The sequence below is a fragment of the Caretta caretta genome, chromosome 13 (genome assembly GCF_965140235.1).
Source record: "Caretta caretta isolate rCarCar2 chromosome 13, rCarCar1.hap1, whole genome shotgun sequence".
In the NCBI taxonomy this organism is placed as follows: domain Eukaryota; kingdom Metazoa; phylum Chordata; order Testudines; family Cheloniidae; genus Caretta; species Caretta caretta.
The window spans coordinates 2,409,009-2,432,135 of record NC_134218.1 but is presented as its reverse complement, the minus strand read 5'-3'; the positions used below and the strand labels follow the sequence as shown (position 1 = coordinate 2,432,135).

At 44.8% G+C, this 23,127-nt stretch overlaps 2 protein-coding genes across 3 annotated transcripts in view; one reads left to right on the top strand and one right to left on the bottom strand.

The window, feature by feature from the left end:
- TM9SF4 (transmembrane 9 superfamily member 4) overlaps positions 1 to 7,559 on the top strand; it is a 26,031-nt gene extending 18,472 nt beyond the window's left edge. The window contains exons 11-18 of the mRNA XM_048819469.2: positions 638 to 719; positions 809 to 884; positions 1,402 to 1,485; positions 2,372 to 2,547; positions 2,950 to 3,013; positions 4,020 to 4,139; positions 4,741 to 4,830; positions 5,364 to 7,559. Of these exons, the coding sequence (XP_048675426.1) occupies positions 638 to 719; positions 809 to 884; positions 1,402 to 1,485; positions 2,372 to 2,547; positions 2,950 to 3,013; positions 4,020 to 4,139; positions 4,741 to 4,830; positions 5,364 to 5,513 (842 nt within the window). The 3' untranslated portion in view covers positions 5,514 to 7,559. The remainder of the gene's footprint in view (positions 1 to 637; positions 720 to 808; positions 885 to 1,401; positions 1,486 to 2,371; positions 2,548 to 2,949; positions 3,014 to 4,019; positions 4,140 to 4,740; positions 4,831 to 5,363) is intronic.
- The window catches only part of PLAGL2 (PLAG1 like zinc finger 2), a 26,952-nt gene extending 3,825 nt beyond the window's left edge, over positions 1 to 23,127 (bottom strand). The window contains exons 1-4 of one of the 2 annotated variants that reach the window (XM_048819481.2): positions 23,022 to 23,127; positions 19,252 to 19,639; positions 17,685 to 18,280; positions 1,888 to 1,964 (exon numbers count right to left, since the gene is read on the bottom strand). In XM_048819481.2, coding sequence (XP_048675438.1) covers positions 1,888 to 1,964; positions 17,685 to 18,280; positions 19,252 to 19,514 — 936 coding nt within the window. In that variant the 5' untranslated portion in view covers positions 19,515 to 19,639; positions 23,022 to 23,127. Of the gene's footprint in view, positions 1 to 1,887; positions 1,965 to 9,703; positions 18,281 to 19,251; positions 19,640 to 23,021 lie in introns of those variants that run through there. The other variant, XM_048819480.2, reaches the window with a different exon arrangement.

Below are 23,127 nucleotides of genomic sequence, written 5' to 3'. Positions count from 1 at the left end.
GGGTTTGAGCAGCCTTAACAGGAGGGGAAAGAGAATTATCTGACTTATATAGGCCTGATCACCAGCAGAGTTTCAGCAGCTGGTGGTACTTGCCCTTGTCTTGGTTTGAGCCTCTTCATTTGCTGGCTATGTCCTGTTTCAGGACAGATTCAGACTACAGAGCCATACTCAGTAGTTCCAGGTTTCTAGGTGCCTTTCCCTAAGGAAAGAACCCATATTTTTCTATGTAGTGTCAGCTGGTTTTGAGTGGTTTGGACGCTGGGGTCCACCTGTGATCTGAGAGCTCTGTGTTGGGCTGGCTGGTGGGGTTGTGGGCAGACTCTAAAAGGTAAAGCACACACTGTCTTCCTGAGCTGCACCTGTTAACGTAGTTAGAAACACTAAGAGGTTTGACATGTATTGCTCCTATTTGAGACCAAAGCCTTGGTGCTGCTTGGAAGGGTCTTAACTCCCTCCTTGTCTCTGGTCACCAGAGGCTGTTGGTCTCAGGTATGACCTGAGAAAACAAGTTCTGTGTGGGAGGTGAAGCAATCCCAGGCTGCTGGATTCTCCATGGTGCGAACCAGGGCTCCTCTAGTTAGTGTTCGCTAGAGCACGTCCATCGGTTGCCACCTTTCTCTTGTGTTTTGCTTTGCAGTTGTTGCCATGTTGGGGATGCTATCACCTTCTAGCCGGGGCGCCCTGATGACTACAGCCTGCTTTCTCTTCATGTTCATGGGGTAGGTGTGTCTCCTGCCCTTATGCTGGGATGCTGTTGCCTGTCAGGTAATGGGAGATAACCTGGCTTCTCTCCTGTTTTCCATCCCAGGGTTTTTGGTGGGTTCTCCGCTGGCCGTCTTTATCGGACGCTGAAAGGCCACAGATGGAAGAAAGGGGCCTTCTGTGTAAGTGACTCTTGGAGTCTCTTTGCCATGTTTTCCTAAGGCAGAATACACTTGTTGCTTTTGGTAGCTGTTAAGCATCCTGCTGTAGGCATTGCTGGGCAGGTGGGCATTGGCCAGCTGTATCATATAGAGAGAAGCTGGGTATGGGGCTGGGGTCCTGGCAGCTCTGTGCGGGTAAATCCTGGCAAGAAAGAGGTCTTTTGGGTATGGATCACAATAAAGCAGAAGGGCATGGGGGTAGGATCTCAGGCATGCGTGAAGCAGAGGGGTGTTTTTTCTGCACCTAATTTACCCCAGTGATGGGCGCATTAAGATCACCTGGGGCAGTGATGACCAAACTTTTTGTCTTGTGCTCATGCCCCTGCCCCCTTTTACTGGTAATGGCATGTGTCCACACACACCCAGGCCAGGAGGGGTAGGAGGATGCCTCCGGGGGGGCATGCCCCACAGTTTGGGGACCAGTGACCTGGGGGATAATGAGCTCCCACTCTCTTTTAACATGTGCTCTTTCCCACAGACGGCAACCCTGTACCCTGGTGTAGTCTTCGGTATCTGCTTTGTCCTGAACTGTTTCATATGGGGGAAGCACTCCTCTGGAGCGGTATGTACCCACTTCTCCTTGCAAACCTGGCTGGGTAGGGTGCTCATGGGGTTCCTGGGAGGGCACTTAATCTCTGGGCTCCTCTAGTTTATGGAGGTGTCTGCAGTGAAGAGCTGGGCCTGTAATGGTGAGTGTTTCAAAGCAGGTTTAGGCTGGTGGGGTCTGGAATGCTGTTTAAGGGAAGTGTTCTAGCTGCAAATGCCCTGGTGAAGGGACTCCCCTTGGCTGTGCCCGTTGGGAGAGCGACAGTCTGACAAGCAAACACACAAAGGCAGGAACAGTTTAAAAAAGCAAATAAGTGCATGTTGAAAAGGACCTTCCTGCACACCCTGAGGTGTTTTGAAGCTGTCCCTGGGCACAGGTGGGATGTGAAGAGGGCTCCAGGGAGAGGTAAAAGAATACCTGAACCTCAGGCAGGGTGGAGCCCAGACCAGCTGCATTTCCAGCTGTAGCTAAGATGCTGCAGGGGAGGTTGTTACCTGTGGGAAGATGAGAGAATGAGAGATTAGATAAAACTGGCTGCTGTGGGACACAGCCTCTTGGATTTAGGTTCTAATTGCTCTGTCCTGTATGGTCAGTACTGAGTTGCTGTCTAAAAATGGCCAGAGCCTGAGTTCCTCCAGGATTCAGAGGGACTGGGGGTATCAGGATCTTCAGTTGTGGGGGAATTCATGCTCCCAGAAACAGAGCTAATTTAAAGCCAGAGTGAATGGTGGAACCTAAAGCATTCCCAGGATGTGACAATGAGCCACCTCTGGTCCCTCACTGACATCCTGTGGTTGGTTGGTGAGCTGGACTTTGAAAAGCCTCATCTGATTGTTGGCACTGGTGAATTTAGTGGGTAGAATTGCTAGGACCCTAGTGGTGATGCTTGCTATGGTTCCAGGTTCCTTTCCCCACCATGCTGGCCCTGCTCTGCATGTGGTTCGGTATCTCCTTGCCCTTGGTCTACCTGGGATACTATTTTGGATTTCGCAAACAGCCATATGATAATCCTGTGCGGACCAATCAGATTCCAAGGCAGATCCCGGAGCAGAGGTGGTACATGAACAGATTCGTTGGGTGAGTTGCAAATGTGTAGTAAATCTGGTAGTTTATTAGACTCCAAGTCCCTCTGCCCACTGTACAAGGCAGCCATCTGGTGGTCTCTGGACATCACAGGTGAATTGTAGGTGTGTGGGCTGCCCCTCCCACTGCACCCCACTTTACTCATTGAAACATTGTGCTGCTTAGAGAAATAATAAATGTACCCTGGTCTGTAGCTTAGTACCTCCTAACCACCTATCTAATGAGATTTATGAAGGCCAAGAAAGCAGGAATTGCTCATTTTAATTAATTGTGAGAGACTTATTCCAGCAGTATCCTTTGACCCTAAGTGTATCTGGGTTTGGGTGGTGGTTTTTCTAATCTTTGAGTAAAGACAGTCATGTTTTGGTGGTAACAGAATTTCTCCCTCACTCATAGGATTCTTATGGCTGGCATTCTCCCTTTTGGAGCCATGTTCATTGAACTGTTCTTCATCTTCAGTGTAAGCACCAAATCCACCTCTTTTTGAAATAAGAATCTTACCAACTGCTGCATTGTGCCTTTAAGGAGAGAGGGGTTATCCACCTGGAGTAGACCTATCTTGGTGTGTGCATGCAGGGAGTGGGTAACTGCTTTGCTGCCCCTCTGGGGCCCTGTGAATGGGAAGCACTGGAGCGTAGGTCTTCAGGCTGTTTTCTTGCTAGGACTCTTGGAAGATGTCGTGGGTTAGATTTGATCCTACAGAATCTTCTTGGGTTATTCTTGGCTAAGGACAGCCAGGGTGAAGGGATGCCTCACAGTTGCTACAAAAATTAGAAACCACAGGTGTGAAGCTTTTCAGAGGAGACCATTGTAGTTCCTTCCCATTTCTCACCTTCACATGGAATTGACCAGAAGAAACTACAGGGGTCTTAAGGAAAGGAGTTCTTGTGGCACCTTAGAGACTAACCAATTTATTTGAGCATGAGCTTTCGTGAGCTACAGCTCACTTCATCAGATGAAGTGAGCTGTAGCTCACGAAAGCTCATGCTCAAATAAATTGGTTAGTCTCTAAGGTGCCACAAGAACTCCTTTTCTTTTTGCGAATACAGACTAACACGGCTGTTCCTCTGAAACCTGTCATTATACAGGGGTCTTGTTACTGTGGAGAACAAAGACCTGCCCCATGAGCAAGAACCCTTATCTTGGGAAGGAAGGTGTCACCATGGTGGCTCTTCCCACCTCATACTGTGTCCCTGCGATTGTTTGGCCCCTTTCCCTCGACTTTTCAGAGTCCAGGCAGCTATTTTTTGCCTAGCTTTGTGAATTTGCTCTTCTAGCCTAACGCCTTTCAAGGCATGTTGTAAAGTATACCAGGCTTCGTGTATCTGCTAGACCCACCCTAGCAGTGAGCAAACCACTTACTGTTGCTTGGGTCAGCTGCTGTGAAAAGTTAGATTGTCTATTGATTTGCACCAGCATCTTCTGGTGCAGTGTTGTGTGAGGAACTTATGCTGTCTTTGTTTCAGGCGATCTGGGAGAACCAGTTCTATTACCTCTTTGGCTTTCTCTTCCTGGTTTTTATAATCCTGGTGGTATCCTGCTCCCAAATCAGCATTGTCATGGTATATTTCCAGCTCTGTGCTGAGGTGAGACATACCCCGTTGCAGTTTCAGTAGCGATCTGTGAACAGACCTTGTGTCTTTCAAGAAGCGCTATTACTTGATTGTTACATCAGCGCAGAAGTCTAGTCTGCTGATGTGAGGCCCAAGCTTATAAGGTGCTGAATGCCCTCAACTCCCACAGACTTCAGGGGGTGTGAGGTTGCTGAGCACCTTGCAGGATGGGGCCCAGACTCTTCCTCAAAGGAAGCTGCAAAGGAGAGGTTCAGGGAGACTCGTTTCAAGTATAACTTGTTTCTGGAGAAATACCTCCAATCTGCAGATATTTGTGGGAGAACTCTGTCTTGTTTCCCATGGCATATGCCACAACAGGGGCCTGGCAAGGGGCTGGATTTCTGTTTCATTGTTCATTATTTGTTCTCTGATATACTTAAGACAATTTGGGAATGATTCATAGTAGTTTCTTCTTTGTAAGATGAATCCCCAAACGGTGGTAACCTGCCTGCCTCGGGGGATAATTCCTACCCCATCTGGACCAAGGAGGCACTGTGGGTCATGTGTACCTAGGAGCCCAAGAGGGAAATGAAGTCCTTGAAATAATGCAGTCTCTCTCTTCTATCCGTGTCAGGATTATCGCTGGTGGTGGAGGACCTTCTTGGTGTCTGGAGGATCTGCCTTCTATGTACTGATTTATGCCATCTTTTACTTTGTGAATAAGGTATTGTCAGTCCCCGCTGTGTAAAAGCTCTATCTTCCCTGAGGGCATAGTAGAATTTGAAGAGAGAATACTTATTTGGTCATCTGGTTCTAGTCCATCCCACCTGCCAGTGCATGGCTGTTCTCTGCAGTATCATTTTTCGTTCATTGTCTAGTGCTCTTTTTTGTGTCTCCTAGAGATGATTCTGTTAATTACACTATTCAAGTTCAAGAAGGTTTAGGTACTTGGAGACTCCGGTCTGTGCTCCATCCACCTGTGGGGAATAACATTTGCTTAATGTTCTCAAACCCTGCCTTGGGGGGATCATCCCCAGCTGGAGTGAAAATCCCAGCTATGACTTGGAGGGAGCTCCATCTTCTAAGGGGGGAGGAATTTAGCTTCCATGTCCAACTTATCCAGTGCTTTCTTTTCTCACTCTGCTTCCCCCGACCATCCTCTTTTGGAAAAGGAATAGGCCATTGACTGAGCTGGGGAGTTGACTCTTAACATCACTTTGTATTAAGGCTCACTTTGCTTTTTCTCATCTATTCTAGCTGGATATCGTTGAGTTCATTCCCTCCTTACTCTATTTTGGCTACACTGCTCTCATGGTCCTGTCTTTCTGGCTCCTCACTGGCACCATTGGCTTCTACGCAGCCTACATGTTTGTCCGTAAGATCTATGCTGCGGTGAAAATAGACTGAAGATGCACAGACTCAGCACAAAGCAGACACCTCTGTGTGCATTTCCTCCTGGAAAGGAAGAGGGGATCCTTTCCCAGTTCTTTTAAGGAAACAAAACCCAATGGAGGAGTGACAAGAGAAATAAATAACTCCTACTCATTTTGGAATGTAACTTTTGGCACAGCGTACATGGATTCTGGGGCTACTTCTGGGGGGAGGGGTGTGTAGATACCTTGCATTTTAACTTTATTATTTTATTCCAGTTTTGAGGGATTTTTAGCAGAAAAATACCCCTCTATGTAAGTAAGCCCCTTTTTTGCTCATTCATTCTTTCGTTTGTTGAATAACGAATGGACTTGAGACAGCAATGGAAACATTTGTGAAACTTTTTTTTTTTCAGCCCTTATGGCACTTGGGTTCAGGGAGAGTCTTCAGACCAATAACACACAGGGTTTGTCTCCTGCTTTGGTTCTGCTTGGAAGAGGTGGAGGGTGCTTCAGTCCATAGTGAGCTAGGAGGATCTCAAAAGCTTCCCCTGCATGAATGCGTCTGGCATGCTTTGACTACAGTGATTTCAGTTCCAACTGGTTTACAGTTCCATGGAGGTGCCATTCAGAATCCGGCAAGTGCAATTTCACTCTGAGAGGGCTTGGGAACCGTAACCCTCTGCATCATTTCTCCCTCCCCCCTACTTTTGGACAGCGTATAACATCCCAGATGCATAAACTGGAGGGGCTCAGAGGAGGGCAGGAGTGCTTCTCTTCTGGAATAGCTGAGTCACCTTTCCTGGCAGCATGAAGAAGCAGAACATGGGAGTTGTACCAGAGCAGCGTAAATACTTGTTGATTCTAGAGCACAAGGCCCTGTACCCTGGAGAACATTTATGAGATTGCCACATGGTTTTGTTCCATTAATTTCTTTGGCCATCTGAGGAAATGGGACAGCCCTACTAATTAGGAGAGGCCTCTGAGGTTAGATAAAGCCCTGTGTAGAGAAACTCATTACTGTGTTGCTTTAGTGCCAAGAAATCTCTGCTTCATTTTGGGGATGTCTACTACAAAGTGCATAATGGCCAGAAGGAGATGGAGTGAGTGGTTCCTGAGGATTTCCTCCCACTTCTATTTCTTAAAGGGGAGGTATACATCCCACTTACTCTGTCTCTTGGCTGGTCCCGCTCTCCATTCCTGTCTCCTGTTCTCAGACACTGCCTCCTGGGAGCAGGGAAGATTCACACCTCAGTAACCTGTATTCCGCTCTTCGCTACCAAATGTGATGAGCCCTCAGGAATAGCCCAGGAGTGCTATCTTATAGGGGGTTCCTCCTTTCCCATATCTGGATGCCTGGCTCTGGCCATGGGAGGCGCTTTTAAAAATACATTTGAATTTTTATTTGACTCATTTAAAACAAAACTATGGCCGCTGGCAAATCTAGACCCAAATTGCAGTGAAGCCTTCCTCCATCCCCAGATCTATGGGGTGACTTTAGTCAGAGCTATAAGAATTCTTTTTATTTCTTCAACAGGACAGGGGAAAAAAATCTCCAAATATTCTGCTCTGTCACAGGCCACAGTGATACGATTTAGACAGAACAGACGTGACTCCAAACAAAACCTCTCTGTTGCTAAGTGAGTCTCACACATTTGAGGCTTTCTATACCGTGGGTATCACCTTAACAGTCTGCATTGGGGCTGTGTAAATGGTTCTTACTTTTAATGGTGACCTTTTGCTCCGCAAGCAGGAAGAATGGAGAACTAGAATCCCAAACCATTCAACTTCTTCTCTGCATTGCTTCTCACCTAATAATCTTCAGTTACCGAGCCCAGAATCAAGGATGAAAAGGGGGCAGGGGGTATGGGATACACTAGTTGTGTGGGATCCTTAGTAATCTCTAATTTGAAATATCTTTCTCTCTCAGATTCTGGTTGATTTCCTAGTGGAGAGTTTCAGCCTGCATTAATTTCTCTCCCCTCCCTCCCTCCCTCCTGTTTTTTTCTGTATTCTACTTTGTATTTTTAATTAATGTATGTATTCTGTGTCCTATTGTAAATAAATATTCCATCGTCCTGTTGTCCTAGTGTCCTGTGTAAGCAGCCTTTCATGGTCTTCTCTCCCATAACATCTGTTTTGACCCAATCTTTTGTTCTTAAAAGACAATAAAGCTTGTTGTGTAATTGCAATAGGAAGTACAATGTAAATCTACTTAGGGAGAAAACCTCACTTTATTACTCCAGCAAACTTCACGGTAATGTTTAGGCTCTTCCCAGTGCAGCATTTTCTTCATACTGAGGGGAACTGAGGCACAATCCTGTGTCTAAAACGTGAGTTGGGGTTCTGTTCTTGGCTATAGTACTGACTTCCTGTGTGATGTCAGTCATATCACTTAACCTCTCTCTGCCAGTTTTGTCAGCTGTACAATGGAGAGGATACTCCTCTGCCTCCTATGGTTGGGGTTAAGGAATTAGGCATCGCATTTGTAAAGTGAATGAAGATTTGATGGAAGAGCTGTTTGAGTTCAGAAATATTGTGGCAGCATGGTGCAGGCATGTGAATTTATTAAAGCAGCAATTTCACCCTAAATCTCAGTGCCTGGCTAGGCAGGGGCTGTCTTTTCACTCTTTGGCCAAGTCTCCCAAAAGTATCCGTTCTCAAAAGAGGAGAGCTGGATCTCCATCTTTAGCTCTGATTACTGTGGTGGTGATGTACAGACCCTACAGGGCTCACCACAGACTGACTTGTGGTTAGGAAGTGACAATTTGTTGTTGTCTATACAATGAACCTGGGCTGGGCTGAGCTGTACAACATAAGACATGAAACTTTGTTAGGGAGAAAGGAATGTCAAGCTAAGAAATTAGATCTGCACCTGCCTTCCTGCATAGATCAATTAATGGTTTGCTTCGATGATAGTGTGTCAATAAGTGGCAATCTGACTCTTCTGTCGGGGTTTCGGCAACATTGTTTAGCCTGGAAAACAGCAATTTGAAGTCTAGGAAGTGACTAACCCAGGTTTTAGGTTCATGAAGAGAAATTTCTGAGAGGATGCATGGTTCCTCCCACCATTCCCAGTTATTTTGGCTGGATCTAGGCACAGTTGTTGGGCTAGTGAAGCTTTTAAGAAATGCAGACTACTTTAGAAGTCTCTGGAGAGGAAAGGTGCTGGATTCTTCACTTCCATGGAAATCATGGTTCATTTGTAGAGCTCTTAGCTTCTGCTGAGGGAGGACTGTGTAGGGTTTAAAGCAGAACTAGTTCCAGGCTTGTAGGATCTATTCCTGGCTCTACCAATGAGTTGCTGTGTGTGGCTGTGCAAGTTACTTAGGTGATACCAGTGACCCAGGGAAGCTGTGTAAAATGGAGATGACACCCAACATGGGTACTGTGAAACGTTCGTGTTTGAAGTGCTCTTAATAGTGCCTTACATGTAAAGTATTATTTATGATACCATAGCTGTTTAACTTGGTGCTTAAGGGATTGCCCTCTGGTAACTTCTGATTCCTGATTTAAAAGCTTCAGCAGAACCCATCCGTTTCTGTTGCCATATCAGTTTATCGCGTTACCAACAAACTGTCAAAACGAGGTTGTTGCTAGTACTTTTAACAGGGATTTTTTTTGAGACGCGTTACAGGTTCTGTCTACGCTACAAAGTCAAGCAGACTGTGGACACCAATGTGAAAATTGCCTGCTGTGGTTTAGTGTTGCAGTGTGGCTGTATGACCTAAGCATATTTTAATCTCATTCAGTACTTGAGTACAATTCCAGCCTACACTACAAGTTGATACTGCATTGATAAGTGTTATAAACAGGTTCCTGCTCTGACTGATTTTGTATAGTATAGATGGGGGAATTAGCTAGCCTGCTTCCTTGAAAGTAAACAAAAGTTTTGTTCACTCTGGTCACGAAAATGGTGCTAAAACCTTAATAGCAGCAACAGTCATGTTTCAACACTGCTGGTAGCTATAGCTTTAATCAAGTGGCCAGGGTGTTTAAATGTAAGCCTCCAAAATACTGTATTCTTGTCCCTTCATTGATACAAGATAAACAGAACCAGCCCCATAAAGACACACACAAGAGAACGGCCTTTTTATCCCTTTGCTCAGACATACTCCATATATGTGAAGGCAGAAATTAAAAGTACATTCAGATCCATGTTGAGAATTGGAGCTTTGTGATCTACTGGGCTTCAGCCTCTGAGGGAAAAAGTGCAAGTTCAAGGCAGACAGTTCAAAGGTTTTTAATAAACTTCATTATAAAAAAGCCCTTTCATCTTGGACTTAATTCTGTAAGACAGTGGAAAAGCTAATTTAACAGAGATGAGCTGTACATTTCCTAATGGCACTTGATATTTTACAATTTAAAACCTTGTTTTATATAAAGCCCAAAAATACTCCTATAAAAAGAGGTTATTCACTGTGTGTAAAAAAAAAAAAAAAAAAAAAAAAAAAAAGTGCTAGAAAGTTTCTTTAAAAAAATAATCCAGCTGTAAGGAGGGGAAGCTGCTGGCCTTGACAGCTGTGGCTGTAGGAATGGAAGTTGGGAACTTGTGCTCTAAAAGTGCAGCATGGAAAAGGTTGAGTTGCATCCCTGGAAAAAGAAAAAAGATGCTGACTCCCTTCCACCCCAGCTACAGTAGAAGAGAAATTCCAACTTGCTGCTTTCGGAAAGGGGTGCTCCCAGCCTTTGGACCAAATACTGCCCTCGGAGGTCCCACTCCTGTGTACTGGAACCTGAGGGCAGAATTTGTTCCACTGGTGACAAAGTTCACCCTGACTTGAAGAGGATCCTCAGCCTGACTTTGCCAAAGCTGTGAAGGCTACTGTAGCTTTTCCTCCAGCTGCAGGTTCAGAGCTTGAATACTTCGAGGGGTGAATCTGGGTGGCTTCCAGAAGTTCCCTGCACTCTCCCTCTTGTCACCACCCAGTTTTTGAACCTAAACTAAGGCAAATTTCATTTTTTTTAGTTAAATATCCTTGTTAAAGTAAAATATTGATACAAATGTTACAAAAACTTTCTAAAACAGCTCCTAGTTATTAGGGAAAACTACAAAAAAAAATCAAGAACTTAATGAGGCACTAAAAAGGGGGTGGGGAGAACTCATAAGCTCAAGACATGAGGCTTCCAGCATAAGCAATCGAATCTGCTATGCAGACTTCAACATTCAGAAAGAACCTGAATTTCAACTCTTTCTCCAAACTTGCCAAAGGCTACATCTCTCAGCAGGATGTGCTGGTGAAATCCACAAGTGGAAACCTTAATGGTACATTACCTTGAAAAGGAACAACAAAATGCAGAAAGAAACTGGGTTTGCTGGTGCAGATGCCAAATGTGAACTGGTCTTTTCAACTGGATATTTAATTTAACTGGGACCCATTCTCTGAGTGACATGTTGTGGTATTCCTGTACTGCAGAAATTGTTTCACACAGAGCTTTCCCTTTATCATCTCAGCATATCCTATGCAATAGACCTGTTCTGATTTTATAGCATTTTCAGGGTAAGATGCAGTGCCTGTGCTAATCATTAAGAATACAGCAATGGAGTGGAAGAATTTGTTAAATATGCTTGTCTTAAAAAATAAGGAAGTTCAGATGCTTTCACTTTGAGGGTTGTGCAACTGCCCTGTTTAATAAATAAAATCCCAAATTCTCTAAGTTTTCTTCTGTCAGGCTTTGTTTCCTGCTCACTTCCACTGGTTTCTCCTGCTGCATGTTGTGAGAACATAATTTAAAATGATTTCCATGTTTTCCAAGTTTTGTGTTCACTTTGTAAATGTGGCTGGTGGGAAGCAAGATTGCATGGGTGGGAGAGGGACATATACAGCATACAAAAGAACTGAGCACCTGCTGTCATGTATGAGGAGATACGGCTCAGATTTTTTTCTTAAGACTGTACATATAGTTTCAAATACCCTATTAGTAACATAGGAAGCAAAATGTACTTTCAGTTAGAAAACTAAAAAAATCCCAAGTAGTAAATTCTTGTGTGTTCTCCATTTTGAAGGTCTAATATCCTTGGTGATCAACTCAAAGGGTTTTGCTGAACCTGCCTTTATAGAGAGGAGAGGAAGTGTATAGTAAGAAGCAGTCTATGCAAGTGTGGGGAAGAGATGGCTCTGGGTATTTAGATGGGATGGTTGTACATTAACAAACTGCTGTGGTAGGTAAGAGCTCTCGCTTTTGCTGAGGCTGATGGAATGAGAATCGTGCCAAAACAGTGTGACTCAGAGCACAGCTGGATTCTAAACAAAAGTTCTGGTTTGCAATCTGTTGGCATCCTCAAAGAATAAAGCAAGCCCAAAACAAGATGAGGAAATGAAAGTCACTCTACAGATTTAAGGTAGACAAACACAAACTCATTATTGGGCAGTATAGTGAGAACCTGGGACAGATCTAATAACATTGGAAAAACAGGGCCAGGACTGGAAACAAGGGTGTCCTGTGAAAGGAAAGAACGCTTAAGTATTATTACTGACATATGTCTTACCTAGTGCTTTTTCATCTATTGATTTCAAAGCACTTTACAAAGGAGGGAAGTATCCTCATTATGCCCATTTTACAGATAAGGAAACTGAGAAAAAGAGAGAAGTGATTTGCTTGTGGTCACCCAGCAGGCCAGTGGTAGATCTGCAAACAACTCAGGTCTCCAGAGTCCTAATCCAGTGCTCTATCCACTAGGCAACACTGCCTCTCAGCACAGTATAAAAATCAAGTGAGCCGTATTCAGAATCCCAGGTATCAGCCTTCTCAGTGCAGAGATTAAAATATACATCAGAGGGGATTAAAATGATGCAAGTGGCTGTAGGAGCAGAGATGAAGAAATATTGACCTAGCTAGGATGGAAAGACCTTTTTAATGAAACAGTCCTGTGCAAACCATTTCACTATAAGCAGGTTCCACTCTGTTTTGTGGGAGAAGTGCATTTATAGTGTGTTAGGGAGATTAATCAATTTGTACAGTAATCTGTTTCCAGGATAGAGCATTCTGGATACTAGGCGCCTGATTGGTGCAGGATTTGTGTATGCAAGCCCAGTAAGTCTAATAACTGTTGTAATTTAAAGAGACTTGGGGTGACAATGTTGGACTATGGGCATAATTACTGAGATCATTACGGAGAAGAAAACCATCTACAATCTGGGTCAACTGAAAATTATTATCAAAATGTGGTTAAGGGGGAACCTGAAGAGCAATTAACTACCAAGAGTCAGCCCATAAGAGAATCAGTGGGTCTGGAAGGGAGTAAAAGGGATGACCAGAGTGTAGGAAGACTGGGAAAGCATCTTAAATGATTTTTTTGCACCAGTCTTCATCACAGAAAACAATGGGAAATGCCTTCTGCAGGATTTTATTTTTCCAGGAAGTGAAGGTGAAGAAGCAATGTCAGAAAGGAGTGATGGGGAAACTCCAGAATGAATTACAGTAAGTCACCTAGAGAGCTGCTGTTCACCTGTCAGTGCTGAAGGAATTAAAAGAACAAAGAGCTGTTTCCAAACAGAAGTAATCAAATCTACCATCTATTTAACCTGGAAAAGAGGATGAACAGGGAGGTGATTTTCCAACATTATTCAGGTTAAAGAGCAGGCCCTATTATGAGGCACTCAAGAAAGACCTAGCAAAACTAGGTAAGTCACTACCTAGGCAAAACTAGGTAAGTCACATAGTGGGAGATGAAATTCAGCATAGACAAATGCAAAGTAATGGACATTTTCTTCCTATTTACACTACCTGCACACAGAAGGGTTCTTGAACCAGCTGTAACCCCTCAGAAAAAAGATCTAGGTGAGTGACATTCTCCCAGTTCTAGAAATCTGAGCCTGGGGAAGATTAGGAAGCCCACCTCCCTGGCACTGCAGGGTTATTCCTTACTGTATGTGTACTAAAATTGAGCCAGTTTGGTCTGAAACATCTTAACTTCCATTGGGAGACTGACGTCCTTCCTGCTATTCAACCAAAACTTTCCCTTTTATTTATTTAACCTTATTTTCCCCTGTGTACTATCCTCAATAATTCCTCTCTCTCTCTCCTAGGTCTTTTAAATTTGAGGGTCATTACATGGTGTCTATTTCTATTAATTTCTTTTTTAAAATGAACCCCTCCAGCCACTTTCCCATTTTAATTGCTTTCCTCTGAAACTCAATTTGTCTATGCCCTTCTGGTATACAGTGGTGTCCATAAACATACAGTATTCTAGGACACAGCATGATCAGACATGGTGCAGGGCTGAAGTCAAGAAGTTGATTCATGGGTTCTATCACTGAGCAAGCCCAATGTAGATTCTTAAAAGGCACTTCTGAACTTTTGATGTTGACTTTAACCTCTGTCTCATTATCCCTATTTTATATACGGAGCAAATGATATTCAGTTGTAAGTGGTAGGAGACATACAGATGTAAACTACTACATACATGCCAGTATAATTATTACAGATGAGGTCTTCCCAGTTATAGATATTTATTCCTCTTATGAATTGATGCTTTGCTTTATCCAGTCTAAAATCCCACAGTTTTTTTGTTGTCACATTTCTTTGTAAACATACATCTAACTTGCTGTCCTCTATCACCCCTTTAGTCTTTCACAATATTGCTTTCCAAATATCTCCTCTCCAATTTATTTCCCCCAAGATGTTTTAACTTGCATTTGTCCTGCATGAATCTCATTTAGCTATTTCCCATCTCTTTAGATCTTTTGCATTATTTCTGTGTCTGCAATGGTATTTGCAACACTTGGCATTTTAATCTTATCTGCATACTTAGTGTCTGATCCTATATCCATTGAACTCAAAAGGACCTGTTATGGGTCAGGATGAATCTTTGCATCAAGTTCTCAATGTAAACCGTTGGTTTGAGTTCCAGACTTGCTTTTCCATTAATATATTACCTAATGTTGGTTAATCATTTTATATATGAACATGCTTGTAAACCTGCTTGCTAGAATAGCCATGGAAAGCAAACCAAGTGGTGCAAAAACTAGTTAAATGAATTCCATTGATTCTTTGAGAGAGTATTTGTAGAAAATGGAGGCATTTGCCTGGCTGTAGACTTGGCTACCCCTGAAGATATTTCAGTGAAAACCTCTTCTCAAAGTACAATGAAGGCAAAAAAACCCCAAAAGAGAATCAGATGTTAAAAATTTAGAGATGAGGAAAAATTATGGCGGCACTGCATAAATCCAAATAACGCTTTCCGTTCTGATCACCTTTCAAGTTTTTTCCCATTTTTGCTTTTGTTTTAAAAATATATATATATATAAAAAGACAGGAATCGGACTTAAAGTGAAATTGTGAAACTAATTTGGAAAGAGAAAAATAGGAGACATGACTGAGGTATTTAAAAATAATGAATGGTTAAGAGAAGACCAGCTGAGATCCCCCTATTTACTGTTTCAAATTAAAAGAAGGCACTTGCTGAAATTTGAAAGGCAACATTTGAAAATGGATAAAAGAAAGTACTACTTTTAATCCATGGAAACTCATTTTCACAGGATATTGCTGAGGTAAAAACTTACACTGATATGAACGAAAGTAGCATTTGCAGTTTCACTGGCTAAACTTTAAATGACAAGGTCTATCACTCCTTATGTTTCAAGGTTTAGCTGGTTCACCAGCTGGGGTTAGGAAGACATTACTAAAAACTTATAGGAAATCCTTGAGTAAAGTGGAGGAAGAGCCAGGCCTATGAGCAATTAAAACAGAACTAATTGTGCGCTCTGGGTTTGAGACAAATGGCTGAAGATAAAAGCAAAAACTGTGTCAGCTGAAGTGAAGAGGGAAAGAAGAGAATGCAGGGGGACAGTAACTGACTTCATTTATGGAGTTACGATAACAGGACAGAGGTAGGTCTCTATTTTGGGGGGTTTGTAAAGAGAGATGTTGGTAAACTCCCTGGGTTATCTTAGCCTGTTATGCTCCTACATGCTGAGGTACGAAAAGCTGCATGTCTGTGTTCATAGATGTGCATTAAAATATAGCTGGATTTAACATACCCAAGATTATGGGCTACTGAGCATGATGTGAACAGGAGACTATGTGGAGCTGATCAGACTAGGAGTCCACTGATCCTTAAAAGTTTAACCTTTTTGCTATCAGTAGGTGGAGATCCCACAAAGGAGAACTCAAAGGCTGTAGATGATGGGTAGCAAGGGAAGCGGAACCCAGGGTTCAGGGGGTATGGCAGGAGAAAGGAGGAATAAAAAAGGCCCACAACTCCAGGATGGAGGAGAGGAAGGGGGACTGTAATCCCAGAGACCTCAGCTATTGTTAGGACAATTAGTGTTGGGGAAACAGTTCAAATACAGTGACTAAGTGTAAACAAAACTAGGGCCAGTTTTGTTTTCTCCTGACTCCTGCATGCTATCACCCCACTGTGGAGGTCAAAATATGTCTCCTGATGCCGCTTTGTGGATCAGCCAGGAGGGCACTGACCCTGGCAAATGGTGGCAGAAAAGATGTCAGCTTATACAGTGTCCTTCATCTCCATGCCTAACCTATGGAGCAGAAGCCCAGAGATCACTCCTAAACCTGGGTCTCCTGTATGACAGCACTTGATGCTGCCAGCTACCAGCTCTAAACCTTGCTTTTTTGCGTGCTTTGGTTTCCAATATAGAGGCAAGATCTGTGTGGTTGTGGTGTTTTTAAAAGGGCTCACTTCATACACCATGAAAGTGAGCCAGATGTCTAAGTTGCTCCATCCCCCTCTGACACATATGGGAAGTCAAAGGGAATGTGCAAACAACTACCATTTAAAATGGCAGAGACTGAAGTAGTCCAAGTCAGTTTATTTTCCCCATGGGGGAAAAAGGTGACACGTGAAGAGAAATCAGTGCAACCTGACTTCATTGTGTAAACAGTATTCTAGCTACACCAGATACAAAACTGATGTACACTGGTGTGTCCTATTTTTGTAATGACTGAAAGAGACTCATGTGTTTTTAAAAAAAAACTCACTGGAATGAGTCTAATCTGATGGCTCTGCAAAAAGAAATGAGGTGCTCTGCATCCATCGTGTTGATGCTATCATTATCGCTTAACACTGATGCAAAATGGCATGAGCTGTGTAGGTGATGGGATGGGGGTAACGGGGAAGGACAGCTCTTCTCCTGTCTGTTCCAAATGGGATAGGTCTCTGGACTTGCCCCTCCTCTTGATTCACTTGCAGGTACTGGCTGTAATGCCAGGATTGCAATGTGGTAACACAAAATGGAAGTTGGACTCTTCAAAAGGTTAGTCCAAGTCTGCCCAAACTGAAACAGCCCCAACTCCTCAGATTCAATCCCTTCCCAAAGAGGAACAAGGCTCCAAAACCTCAGGGAAGGTCAGTGCTAAGTGTGGCTCCCGATTCACAGATTAAAAATTAGAAAAAAAAAAAATACAGCTGAAACCTTTTCACTCTAGAGGACTGGGACATGCACAGGGATATCTGCTGTTCCAGTCTACAAGTGCTCCCTCCAGACACCAGAATCGTCCTGTCTGAAACAGCTTTCAAAAGCTTTCACATCCCAGCAGAGAAGTACAAGAGTTGTGCATTTGTAGGGCTCTCCAAGCAAGTATTAGCGGAAGACCCGCTAACCAGTGCCACAGTCACCTTATTGGAATGCCTGGTGGAAACGTGGCAGGGTGGTTGTGCTCAAGCTGGAGGTGAAGACAGGGGGTAATGAATGAAGGGGACCAAAGTTCAGGGAGCCTCCAGCTCCGGGAGATTCTTGAGGTTGAGGTTGCAAAGTGGTAAGCAATGGCTGGGTTTCCCCCTGTGAGTAGCCCATGACCAGCCCCCCTGATGACACAGGTGGGTTACATGGAGGAAGATTCAGGGGGAGGAAGCCCAGAAGATGAGAAAAATCCATGTTAGCAGCACAGAGAGCCTCTGAAAGGTTAGCAGGGCTCTTGGAAAGCAGAGTCTCGTCCAGAGTTACTGGCTGAGGTGAGGAGGACTGAGGCTCACCAGATGAGAGAGACAGACTGCCAGGAAGCTCTGACAGAAAGCTCTCCACCTCTGCTTTGGGTAGTTTCTCAGGTAAATATGAGGTAGATCCGAGCTGGTACTTCGGAGGAGGTTGTGGTGGGGAGGAGATAGGAGAAGAAGATTCCAGAGGATAACTCATTCCCATTGGAAGAGAGTTGGGAACCAAAGAATGGGGCATCCCTGAACTTGGCATAGCTTGGAGGTGTGTACTGTACATGCCCATAGGCAGCATGCCAGGAAAGCTCTTACCACTCATCATGTCTCTGGATGCCATACATAAAACTGGACTCAACTCTTCTTTCACTGCTACAGCTGAGCTGCAGCTTAGGAGACCCAACATGTCAACTGGCTCTGTCTTGATCTTCAGCAATTCTTGGGAGTGGCTCTTCTTCATGTGCCTGGTCAGGTGGTCCTTCCGCCCAAACCTCTGAGCACAATACTGGCACAGGAAGTCCTTCCGCCCTGTGTGCACCACAAGGTGTCTCCGCACATCTTTACGTGTGTAGAAGCGTCTGTCACAGTGATCACACGAGTGCTTCTTTTCCTTTGCTCCACCAGATGCCCTCCTGGAATGAGCCTTGAGGTGTTCCAGGAGGACCTGAGTGTTCTCAAAGGTCTGCAGGCACACTTTGCAGCTCAGATCACCACTGGCAGCTGCATGCATAGCCAGGTGTCGCCTGAAGCCTAGTTTGGTGTTGTAGTTCTTCCCACACTCAGGGCAGTGGAGGGCTTCCTTGTTGGGGTCATGAGTCTGCAGGTGATTGCGGAGATGGTCCTTCCGGTGGAACATTTTCTCGCAGTACATACACTGGTGAGGTTTCTGGGCAGAGTGTGTGGCCATGTGCCTTGTGTGAGGAAAACAGAGAAGGAAAGTTAGGGTAGTGTTCAACCCACAGCACAGTAAGTGCTGCTTTTGCAAGCTCTGCCCCTGCTCCCTCCAAAACTTTTTTGTTTAAAATCTCGTGTGAAATTTTAGCTTTTTAAAGGGGTTGCATTGACAGCGCTAGAAGCACAAGTCCTCCATCCACAAAACCAGTAAAGGATCATGGGCAATAGCATTTCAAACTTCCCTCACAATGCCCTTTAAGTTGTTTCAGTCCTAACAGAAGGCATCACATCTACACAAGTATACTTTAGTCTTCCATTCAGTTCTTGCCTTCTCTACTAAGCCTGCCAACCAGGGTAACTAGCTAGGGCCAACTTTGGAAGTTTTTGTGTTGGACACTTGTCTACTGGGGACTGGAGTGAGACCAGCAGTGCATTTCAGAAGCAGCCAGCAGAGAGTGGTAACCTGTTGTCACTACCAATTTGGGTTGAATTCTTACTTGAAACTCAGATGGATTTTCTTTACCCTCTCAAACCTTGATCCATCCAGCCTATCTTCACAGTGAACTTATTTAGCAAATTTAATGATCCCATCCCATTCTTCAGCACCAAAGTCTGGCTCTTCATGGCTGACTACTAAGTGGGAGAGAAATGGTCTTTGTGATTAAAGCACTAGACAAGGATTTGAGACCTGAATGCTATTCTTGGCCTTCCACTGTTTGCTTTGTAAGATTAACTTGTGTGCCTCAATATCCTCATCAATAGAACAGAAAATACTTATCCTGGGCCTTAAATTTTAAAGTAATGTGAGGTCTTCAGATGGAAGGGGCTAAAGAAATTCTGTAACACCAGCACTTTACTTGCAAGGTAACAAAGATTTTCCCTCCTCCACCCTGTCACTAGATATGACAAATCCCCAGTGTAGTGGGATTCTCCCTGTCCTATGAGGGGAGAGAACTGTTAATTAGAGGCACTGAGCATAGTCACCTACCTATAGAGCTTGTACTTGGATGCAAAGGCCTTCCCACAGTGCAGCTGAGGGCAGTTGTAAGGTCTCTGCTCCGTATGAGTGAACGTGTGAGTTCTCAGCTTGTCCACATTGGTAAAGGAGGTCCCAGAAATTTCACATTGGCACTTGCCTTGACTTTCAGCCTCTCGACCCCTTTGCCTGGGGACTAATTTCCAGCCTGTCTCCTCCTCCTCCTGCTTTGCATCTTGAATCCAGGTAGGAACACTGGTAAAAAATGCCGTCATGGCAGGCCTAGTAGAACAGGGCCATGTTAAGCAGAACTCGTACCTGTTGGTGACTTGCTGTTACACTGTCCCAGTATAGCTGGAACCTTTGCAATGATATGACTTTAACAGCAAGAAATCTTCATCTGAAACAACAGAACAGGTGGGGTGAGGGTACTGCATCGTTCTAGCTGCGCACCCAAATGGGTACAAATATACCTTAGCAACAGCCTGCATGAAGCCACTCATATTATGCTGGTCCACTGACATAAGAAATTCTCCTCTGTTTCTCTTGATTACATTTTGTTCTGAATAAACACAATACAACATGGCCTGGTACAAGGGATTGGTTTGAGAGTGCTTCCACTCTGGTAAAATCTGGATGGAAGATTCACCCTGCTAGCCAATCATCCACTCTGTGAGGAGAAATGTTCCTAACAGGCTCGAGCATTCTTAGCACAGAGGGCTACCAAGGAGAGAGAGAAAGTTATTCTCCAGTCTCAGGTCACCTTCTCACCAGTCCTCTTCCTCCCTTAATCTCATGGGGGTCCTAAAGGCACTTGTACTAATCTTTTATGAATAAAATGAGGTGAGGGTTAGAACTTTCCCACGTAACAACCATTATCTGATCACATAACTTAAACTACTGTATTAAAAGTCATCATTGCTGCCTGGTGAATTCATTTCCTCTGAACATAGTGGCTGGTCATGCCTCTACAGCTGTAAGCTTGTCATCTTTTTCTCATCTGCTTCTTCAAGCTAACATCCCCTCATCATCCTAGTCCCTTTCTTCATACATTTCACTCTTTTGATTTGCTCTTGGGCTTTGCTGGGCTTCCCTTCTTGCATCATCTGTCGCAGAAATTCCACAATTCAATTATTTATTATTTTTGGTATTCTACAGCTCCCTAGCAGTTGGGTGAGCTGACAAAAGCAGCTCCCGTGGAGCAAATATGTGTTTCTCTAAGTGGGTCAATAAGACAAGCACATATGACTCTCTGAGGGAGGCTGATATAGGCTGCCTCTGTTTCAGAGTTTGACTAGTCTTAGAATTTTCTTTCTACCATACATGGAATTGTTCCTGGCTATCTGGATCAACAAGCCTGCTGTAATGACAGACAGCCCCGCTTTTATAGTCTGACCTGATCCTATACATCATCATGGGCAGTCAAAACATCTGCTTTTCAGCAAAACTACACATTTGACAGTATTCTTATGGATTTTCTGGTTCCTCTTGGAGGGTTTCTGCTAGTAGATTAAAACTCTCATGGATTTCTCACTACAGCTCTAATAGGAGATTTGTCTTCAATCTGTCCCCTCTTTTGCCTTCACACGGTTGCCTGTACATCTCCACAACCTCATGTGGCAGGGAAGGGTTAACTTGAATGGCTGTTTTTACCAAAGTCACAGTGGAGTATATCCTCCTCCTTTAAATTTAGCAACATGAGAAACTCTTCTTAAAATAGCATCAAACTCTCTAACCCCTTCTCAATGATTGCATATGAGGGAGGAACTTTGTACCCACACATCAACAGCAGTGCCAGATGTGGGCCAGATCTGCAGCCAGGAAGGGAAAGATCCAGTCCTTCTGTTAAGACAGAGCCCCAGTGAACATTATAAATAGATGAGACAAGAATTGGCCCTGGATACAGGATGAAACCATGACACTACAAATAGTTCCCTCAGACAGGATGGAAAATAGTAGGGATGGGAGGACTCCAGGAGAATTAGTATCTATAAGCATGTTTTGAAGTCATACTAAGAAAGAAAATTTGTTTTTATATAGCTTGAAAACTTTACCAGACACCTATTAGACAGACAGAATACAAAAGAAGCTAAGGTACCCCAATTCTAAAATCCAGTAGCAATGTGCTGGTCCCCCCTCCTCTTTCCCAGTGTGTTCAGGAATCCCACATTTCATGTCAGCTACTGGTTGGCAGGTGTCCCATTATTTTATCTTCATGAAGATATTTATACACTATAATTGTCATCTTTCAACCTTCTTTTTGACAAACTAAACAGACTGAGCTCTTTAAATCCCTCACAAAAGCATTTTCTCCAGCTCTTGAATAATTTTGTGCTCTTTTCTGCACCCTCTCATTCTTAAACATCCTTTTTAAAATATGCACAACAGAATTGCCTGCAGTGTTCTAGTATCTGTCTCACTAATGCTGTATACAGAGGTAAAATAGCATCCCCTTACTCCTAGTTTATACATCAAAAGAATGCATTAGCCCTTTTTACCACAGTATCACAGTAGGGCTTATGTGGTTTGCTTGTCCACTCTCGACCCTGAATCCTTTTCAGAGTCACTGCTTTCCAGGACACAGTTCCCCACCATTCTGTAGGTATGACCTGCATTCCTCGTTCTTAAATGTACACTTTACTCTGGCTGTATTAAAAAACACAGTTTATTGAAATGGGGCCAGTTTACCAACCAATCCATACTGCATTGTGTAGCAGCTGTGTCTTCCTCCGGATCTATCACTCCACCAATTTGGGTGTCATTAGAAAATTTTATCAGTAATTTAGAAGTCACTTCCACATCATAGATGAAAATGTTGAACAGCATCGGACCGAGAACCGATTGCTACAGAACCCCATTTAAAACACCTCCAGCCGATGATGATTCCTCACCAACAAATACCATGAAGCTATCAGTTCTTAATCCATTCAACATGTGATTTACTGATCTTGTATAGTGCTTTATTTTAAAACTGAAATGCCACGCAGTTATAAGTTAAATACCTCACAAAACTGCATATATTACATCTTTATTGATAACTACTACCTCCCTCACCATGCCTATCTAGTTACCTTCATCAACTCAACTCCTTCCTCCCTTCTCCCAAAGAATGGAATCAAATCTGACAAGGCCCATGTCCCATAAAACCATGTTGAACGTTGGCTGGCATTTAATTATATTCCTGTTCTTCATCATTTACACCGCCGACCCCATGACCAGTGTCCCGGACTGGTGGCCGGCTAACCAGCCCCTCCGTTACCACCTGCTCCTTTTGCACGGCGGGCACGACGTTTGGGAGAGGCCAAAGGGCAGAACTGAAGCGCGGGCTGCGGGGCCGGAGATCCGACAGGCAGCCGGCGCGGAAGAACGGACCCAGGGGCGAGCGGGGCCGTGAAGGCTGGCCACGGGGGGCGGGGGGCCGGGGCCGTCCGCCGAGCCGCGGGGCTGGGGCCAAGGTCGGGCTCCGGCGAGCCACGAGCTCTCTGCGCCCCCCGCAGCCCGGAGTCCAGGCCCACCCCGGGCGGAGCGGGACCAGGGCAGCGGCGGGGAGGCGGATTCCCCGGCCCGGGCTCGCCGCAGGCCGGCGGGGCTCTCGCGCCGCCCAGGGAAGGGCTCGGGGCTCCACGGCCCGGGGGCAGGAGGCGGCACCGGCTCCGCGCGCGGGGCTCCCCGTCCGCCACAGCCCCGCGCGGGGGGGGTCCGGGCTGGCCCCGGCGGCGCGGAGAGACGCCCGCTGGCGGGGGGCGTGGCTTGGCAGGCTCCTCCCCGGTCCCCGCACTCACCCCGTTCCCCCGGGCCCCGCCAGGCTCGGCTCCGGCTCAGGCCCCGGCGGCCCCATTGTGCGGGGCATTGTGGGAGTGACGCCGCGCTCGCTCGCGCTCCTTCCGC